General features: G+C 45.2%; 1 protein-coding gene across 1 annotated transcript in view; it reads left to right on the plus strand.

Annotated features, from left to right (window-relative positions):
* Nucleotides 1-8,242, plus strand: part of PELP1 (proline, glutamate and leucine rich protein 1) — a 25,234-nt gene that overhangs the window by 588 nt on the left and 16,404 nt on the right. The window contains exons 2-5 of the mRNA XM_015569241.1: nt 5,036-5,100; nt 5,474-5,579; nt 7,056-7,205; nt 7,439-7,510. Coding sequence (XP_015424727.1) covers nt 5,526-5,579; nt 7,056-7,205; nt 7,439-7,510 — 276 coding nt within the window. The 5' untranslated portion in view covers nt 5,036-5,100; nt 5,474-5,525. The remainder of the gene's footprint in view (nt 1-5,035; nt 5,101-5,473; nt 5,580-7,055; nt 7,206-7,438; nt 7,511-8,242) is intronic.

Genomic DNA, 8,242 nt, shown 5'->3' on the forward strand with positions numbered 1-8,242 from the left:
AGTGGTTCAGAGGGGGAAGTTCATGTCGGAAGGCCCTGTGGTGGGAAGGAGCAGAAAAGAAGGGCATTGTGCCTGGGGCTCAGGGGGAGGGCAAGAGCGTGGGTGCTGTGGGGCTGGCGAGGTGGGTAGGTAGTGAACAGGTCATGTAGAGCTTTTTAGACGGATTTAGCAGGGTTCTTTGGATTATACTAAGAGTAGAATCTCACATCCATTCAGTTCTGCAAGCTAGAAACCCAAATGTCATCCATCCTAAACACTTTTTTTCTTGCTCACACACCTCCATACGCACTGTTAGGTCCTGTTGGTTTTATCCTTTTAGATCTGTCCACTCCTTTCCATTTCTTTGTCATTGCTTCCATTCTAGCTTGAACCCCCATCTTGTTCAGATGAAGCCACTGATTCTAAGAAGATATAAAATGTCTAACTATGGAAGGTGTTCCTTTACTGTCCCTTGCCCTCCAGCCTTTCCCCCAGTCCTCCCCCAAATTCTACCCATGCTTCGTGCTTCGAGACTGATGTGCACGGGGTCTTTCTTGTCCAGCCTTTGTTATGGGACCTTCTGAGCTCTATGCTTCCTTCCAGGAAGAGGGTTGTCATAACCCACTGGGTGGTCCAATTATCTTAGCCCCACATTCATGAGGAATGACCTCATTTATTACTTGTATTAACATTACTCCTCATTGTTGAGGGTAACAAAGCTGTGCCTCTGCTACCTCAGCCCAGTTTCAGAAGCAGGAGCTGATTACATATTTCCTTTTCCTTCTAAATCCTCTCATATTCCTAAGTATTTCTGAAATGTTATGTATTCTGCCTATGTATGTGTGATTTCTTTCATCATCTTTTTCAAGTTTTCCCCTCCTCCCTCAAGGTGAGCTACATGAATTTATTGTCTTGTTTATTTTCTCTAAGTGCCTAAAAGTCTAGAAGAATTTTGAGTAAAGAAGCTAAAGGTGATGTGGGAAGTGAGACTCCTTCCTTTAATATTGCGTGTATCACATTTTTTGAGTATATCTTGCCTTGAGTTTTTTCTACTTGTGTCTCTGATATTGGGTCTTCAGTACTGTATTGGAACTGTATGGTTTCCCTTGCTTCCCCATAGATTTTCATTCGGCAAACACTTATTGAGTATCCGTTATGTGTTAGCTACTATTCCTCATCTTTAGGTTAGATAAGCAAGACAAATTTCTTTTTTTAAAAAAAAAAAATATATATTTTATTGATTTTTTTACAGAGAGGAAGGGAGAGAGATAGAGAGCTAGAAATATCAATGAGAGAGAAACATCAATCAGCCGCCTCCCGCACACCTCCCACTGGGGATGTGCCCGCAACCCAGGTACATGCCCTTGACCGGAACCGAACCTGGGACCCTTCAGGCCGCAGGCTGATGCTCCATCCACTGAGCCAAACCGGTTTCGGCAAGACAAATTTCTTGAGAGAGATTCTAGTCTAGTGGGGATGAGTAATGAAGGTAAGCAACAGGCTTGGTGCTTGAGAGAAAAAGAGATCTGTTGATTGGTCCGTCCACCTAGGCTTAATCACCAACATTGCTTTCCCATAGGCTCTGACAGGGAATTGAATCGCTGATTTGATTCTCTACTTCATGTAATCTGTTGATTCACTCTAATGTATTCTTCATTTCAGTTACTGTATTCTTAATTTCTGACTGGTTCTTTTTTATGTTTTTTATATTTATTTTCTATAATCTCTTTGTTGAAATTCTCACTGAGATCATTAAGCATATTTATAACCAGTGTTTTGAACTCTGCATGTGGTAGATTGCTTGTCTCCATTTTGTTCTTTTTGTGGAGTTTCTTTGTTCTGTTCTTTCATTTGGGACATGCTTCTTTATCTCCTCATTTTGGTAGCTTCCCTCCTTGTTTCTATGTATGAGGTAGAGCTACCATGTCTCTTGGTCTTGGTAGAGTGTCTGTGGGGCCCAGTGGTACAGTCTCCCTGGTCACCTGAGCTGGACGCTCAGGTGTGTCCCTTGTGTGGGTTGTGTGCCCTTTTATTGTAGTTCAGCCTTAATTGCTGTTGGTACATCAATGAGATGGATTAATCCTCAGGCTGATTGATTATGAGGACTGGCTGTGACTACAGTGGAGGAGCCATTGCGCAGGGGTTAACCCTATGGAGCAGGATTTGCTTTATCAGGGTCCTGGTGCCTGCTGAGTGTGCCCTTTGAGTATGTCATTTCTAGAGGTGGTGCTCTGATGTGGCCTGGAGCTGGCCACTGGGTGTATTTGTTTTGGGGTCTCTTGGGAGGTGCAGGCCAAGGTTAGCTGCTGCTTGTGCCCTGCTCAGAGCCACCTGGTACGAGCTACAAAGTGATGTGCAGATGGTTGCCATTTGTGCTGGGCGTGGAGGTGCCTGGGAGAGGTTAAGCTATGAACTGAGGTTAGGTGCTGCTAGTGCTGTGTTTGGGGTTGCTTAGCTAGTTGGGGCATGGTGAAGCCAGGTTCTGCTTGTTTGGGGTTTGTGAACCTATGTGAGATTTTAGGAAACTCTGAAGCATGAGCCGAGACAGACTGGTTATTTTATTTATTATATTTAAAAAACATATTTTTATTGACTTCAGAGAGGAAGGGGGGGGGGAGAGAGAGAGGAAGAGAGAAACATCAGTGATGAGAGAGAATCATTGATAGGCTGCCTGCAACCTGGGCATGTGCCCTTCACCCGAATTGAATCCTGGACCCTTCAGTCCGCAGGCCGACGCTCTATCCACTGAGCCAAACCAGCTAGGACTGTTATATGGGAAAGCTACTGGAAGCCACTTGGGTGGGTTGGCAAGTTGGGTGGGTCAAGGTAAGGAAATTACTAGGGTGGGGTGAACAGTGTTAGCCAGGTTGATGGAGACTCAGAGGTAGTGCCTGCCTGCACCTGTCAGGGAAGAGCCCAGCAAAGGAACAATGGCTTCTGCCAGTATTTCTTTTTTTCCCCCTTTTCTTTTTAATTTGTCTGTATTTGCCATAACTTTTTAAAGCAGAATGTGACGAGAGCACTGCACTTCTATTCACAAAACTTGCTCTGAGTAACTGTCAAATGGCTTTACAACATGCCTAGGTAGTTTATATTTCTGCTATGCTACACAATCCTTTTCTTTGGAGACAAACCCTATGGACAGTTACTACCATTGTGTTGGTCAGCTTAGCATACTAACTTCTAGAGGCCATACATGCAGTTGATAAACTACAGGGTGTGTTGGGCTTAAAAAGTAGATCTTAGAGGAGGAAGGTTGTTTTAACCATGCATCTCAGAACACTTTAGCAACGAAGATTTGGTCTACTTAGGAATCTGCTTGAGAGATAAACACTTCAGATCACAAAGCTAACAAACATTAGGCTACATGTATCTTACAACAAAGATAGCCCTGTTCTGTTAAAACAGGCCAACATGGAACTAGGAAAGAAAAGCGAGCCTGGCTTCAGTGCCTGAAGTATCACAGTCTCACACATAGAGGGGGGAAAGGAACCCAGTCTTCCCTTTAAGTAGTTGCCATGCCATACATATTTTTAAAATGGTAACAAAAATAAATAAATAAAAAATTAAAAAAAAAAGATAAAATGTTAACAAAAATAAAGGAAAAAGTCCTTGAAGATATATCATCCAAGTTCTGCCAGTATTTCTGTCTGGGAGAAAGCTCTCTCTCTAACCCAGTGGTTCTCAACCTGTGGGTCGCGACCCCTTTGGCGGTCAAACGACCCTTTCACAGGGGTCGCCTAAGACCATCCTGCATATCAGATATTTACATTACGATTCATAACAGTAGCAACATTACAGTTATGAAGTAGCAACGAAAATAACTTTATGGTTGGGTCACAACATGAGGAACTGTATTTAAAGGGCCAGAAGGTTGAGAACCACTGCTCTAGCCCTTGCCCCAAAGCCAGATAATTTAGTTGCTGCTCCCTCTATGTCCCTGCTGCCTTTTGAGCTGCTGCCCCAGGGCTGGAGTTCAGAGGGAGCCAGTCCGAATAAGTCTGTGCACGGGATTCCATAGCCCTCCGTCTCACTGCTGGTTTTCACAGCCAGAAGATATGGGAATGTCTCTTCTTGGCCCTGGGATCCTGGGCTGGGGAGTCCTGTGTGGGGCTTGGACCCCTCACTCCTCAGGGGGCACCTCTGCAGCTGAGCTATCCCTTCAGATTTTTTATTGCCACATGTGGGTGTGGGACCAGCCTGTTCCACATCTCTGCCCCTCCTGTCAGTCTCTGGCTTCTTCCGCATATCCTTAGTTACAGGATTTCTGTTCCTGCGGTTCTCAACCTGTGGGTCTTGACCATCGGAAAACACATATAGCATATCAGATATTTCATTACGATTCATAACAGTAGCAAAATTACCGTTATGGAGTAGCAACGAAAATAAGTTTATGGTTGGGGGTCACCACAACATGAGGAACTGTGTTAAAGGGTCGCAGCATTAGGAAGGTTGAGAACCACTGGTAGGCTGTTCTCAATGATGGGTGTTCTGTAGTTTAGTTGTAATTTTGATGTGGTCATGGGAGGAGGTGAGTACAGCATTTACCTACTCGTACACCATCTTGACCAGAAGTCTGCCTTGGCGTTCTTAACAGGTTTAAGGAAGCCAGGGACAGGAGGAGGGGGATTTGTTTGGGGGTGAAGGAGGAAGGGAAACAGGTGAGTTCAGTGTCCATTAAAGCAAGCATTTACGAATGTCTCCTCTGCGAGGTGCTGCTCAGGGATACACCGGTGAAGCAGACCTGTCTTTGAGGTCTGGTCGCTGGGATGAGTTGGGCTGTCCTCTGTATAGCAGTAATCTGTAGGGTGGACAGAAAAAGAAGGGGTCAAGCGTGACGTGACTTTGAGGAAAGTCTGCAGGACAGGCTGCTGTGTGTGTCACCTACTGAAGATAGGACAAAGGCCAAGACCTCTAGTCTAGAGGAATGGTCTTTTCTCCTCAGAGGAGGTGGGACTTCAGAAAAGGCTTCATAGATACTGGGACACGGCAGGGCTTGGGGAAATTCTGCACCTTTAGCATCCTATTCCTGACTCACTTTCCTGTTTTCTTCTAGAACCTTTCAGCTGTCGGGGCGTTGGTGGGTCTCAGTAATGCACGTCTCAGTTCTATCAAAACTCGGTAAGTCTTTACCTTTTTTTCCCCCTCCAGAAGGATGTTTCCTTAGGAAGTGAGCTTACAGCTGTCCGTTATTGTCCACCCATGGAGTCAAGAGGTTTGCTCCCAGGAGGCTGGGCAGTGTCATTCTTTCATGAACTCACTTGAGCTGGATCTCACCCATTCCAGCCCCACCTGGGATTATGAAGATCTATGTTCCCTTTCCTTGTTGCCTGTACCTCACTCCAAGTCTTCTGAGTATTTCAGGATTTAGAAACCTCAGTGACCTGGAGGTGAAGTCTTGCTGTAGTCTAGTCCAGGGAGTGTGAAAGAGCAATACATAGCTTTCTCTGAAGTCTAGCCTCCACCTTGTTATCACTCACTCCTTTCTTATAAGGTTTGAGGGCCTCTGTCTGCTGTCTTTGCTGGTTGGGGAGAGCTCTACAGAGATGTTCCAGCAGCACTGTGTCTCTTGGCTTCGGAGCATCCAGCAGGTCTTGCAGGTAAGGATTCAGCTGCTGCCCCGACTGCACCCCCTCCCCCAACCATTCCTTGTTCCCCATTCTGGATGTGGTGTATTCTTTGTGGCTTGGACATTTAGTTCTGAGGACAGAATAATTAGCAGTTTTCTGACCGTAGGGAGGATAAGCTTCAAATGGAAGTCCTTTTAAGCTTTTTGATATTTTCAACTACTGAATTATTTTAATTCATCTGACCTTTCACACACTGTAACCTCTGACTGTTTCACTTCCTCATTAGCTTTTCTAATGAGTGACATCTCTAAAGCTGCTTTTTCCAGGTTGATTTCTTTTTTCTTGCCCACTCTTTTCTTTCTCTTTCAACATTTTAATATTTTTCTACTTTTACATCTTTGATGACATCTCCGTTTACTTCTTCGACAGTCATTCTGAGCACATGTGGCAGGCTGTGTGCTAAGCTCTGGAAGACAGTGGTAAGATGGACGTGGACCCTGCTTTCATGGTGCTGAGTCTTGCTCTGGGGCTGGGAAACTTCCTATGAAGTAAATGTTTATAGATAGTAAATCTTTTATGTTTTGCAAACCACATATGGTTTCTGTTGCATGTTGTCTTTTTCTTTGGTAGTTTGCCCATCCTTTAAAAATGTAAAAATCATTTTTTAGCTTGTGGACCATCAATCAGCTCCCTCTCACTGGGGATTGAGCCTGCAACCTGGGCATGTGCCCTGACCCGGAATTGAACCTCGACCTCTTGGTTCATAGGTCGACGCTCAACCACTGAGCCATGCCGGCTGGGTGGGCACATTTTTAAAAAAAATATATTTTATTGATTTTTTACAGAGAGGAAGAGAAAGAGATAGAGAGTTAGAAACATCGATGAGGGAGAAACATCAATCAGCTGCCTCCTAGGAAGAGGGAGAAAGAAACACCAATATGAGAAACATCCATCTGTTGCCTCATGCATGCACCCACAAGCTGGGTATGTGTCCTGACTAGGAATGGAACCCACAACCCTTCAGTGTGTGGGGCAACGCTCTAACCACTGCACCACTGGCCAAGTCCAAACCGTTTTTTTCTTCATGAGTTCCAGGGTAGGTTTGAGCCACTTTAGAGATGCAGTAATTTTGTTTCGGCTGAGACTTTTTTTTTAGTCTGAGAGTGCTCTTCCACCGAAGGGAGGGAGAATATGGGAGAATCAAGCTCTTGAGCTCTTCCAGTTAGATCTTTTAGTTGTAGATTTGTTACTCTCCCCCTCCCCCAAACACATTCTTTGGACCCCAGATGCCCCTAATACGAAAATGTGAACACATGTTCTTTCTGTGGACAAATACGTGACTTTTGAATACCCCATGTCTCTAATGCACTCTATTCCTAGTGGACCTGATGGTAGTGTTGACATTAACTGTGGTGTTTCTCAAAAGCCCCGTGTTGTCATCCCTCATTCCTCCTCCTGGTGACCATGAAGATGAGGTTGGAAGCATGGGGTGTTGTTGCTTTTCAGTCCCAGGACCCGCCCGCCACGATGGATTTGGCTGTGGTTGTTCTGAGGGACCTGCTCCGATATGCAGCCCAGCTTCCTACAGTCTTCCGGGACATCTCCATGAACCACCTCCCTGGCCTCCTCACTTCCCTGCTGGGCCTCAGACCAGAGGTGAGACACCTGCCCAGTCCCTCCACCCTTTGCCCCTTTTAATGCCTGTCTTACTCAGACGGCTTGGATTAAGGAATGTGATGGGAAGTGATTGGGGAATAGGATCAAAGAAGTGAGAAGAAGGAAGGGCCAAGAAAAAGTGTATGAGGAGGGACCTTGGGGGTTGTGGGTGGAGAGGGAGGGTTCTATGGGGGTATTGGACTCTCATCTCTTCCTTGCTTTTCCCCCCACAGTGTGAGCTCTCAGCACTGGAGGGAATGAAGGCATGTATGACCTATTTTCCTCGGGCTTGTGGGTCTCTCAAAGTAAGTATTCATGGCAATTCCTCTTCCCACCAACTTAAGCCTTGTAGCTATCTTACCTCAGATGCTATTTCTGAGACTTCTAAGCACCTGCCTTCTGATTTTTCTATCATTGATCTCCATAGCTTTTTAAAAAAATATATATTTTATTGATTTTTCACAGAGAGGAAGGGAGAGAGATAGAGAGTTAGAAACATCGATGAGAGAGAAACATCGATCAGCTGCCTCCTGCACATCTCCCACTGGGGATGTGCCCACAACCCAGGTACATGCCCTTGACTGGAATCGAACCTGGGACCTTTCAGTCCGCAGGCCAACGCTCTATCCACTGAGCCAAGCCGGTTTCGGCTCCACAGCTATAATTATACCACCTCTTAGCACTTCACATGCATTATCTCGTTAACCATCACTAATGAAGAAATTGAAATTAAATAACTTGCCTAAGATCAATAGAGATGGGAAACTAGATCTGATGCTAAAGCCAGGTTCTTAGCCCTGGGCTCCTTCCTCTTTTTGCCTTCCTCCTCTGTACCTCTGGAGTGCCCTGCCTGTTTTTTCTACCATCTGCTCTTTTTTTTTTAATTGTTTTATTGCTTAAAGTATTACAAAGAGTATTACATATGTCTCCTTTTTCCCCCCGCCCTTGACAATCCCCTGGCCTCCCCTACCCCCCAGTGTCTTATGTCCATTGGTTATGCTTATATGGATGCATACAAGTCCTTTGGTTGATCTCTA

The sequence above is a fragment of the Myotis davidii genome, unplaced genomic scaffold (genome assembly GCF_000327345.1).
Source record: "Myotis davidii unplaced genomic scaffold, ASM32734v1 scaffold925, whole genome shotgun sequence".
In the NCBI taxonomy this organism is placed as follows: domain Eukaryota; kingdom Metazoa; phylum Chordata; class Mammalia; order Chiroptera; family Vespertilionidae; genus Myotis; species Myotis davidii.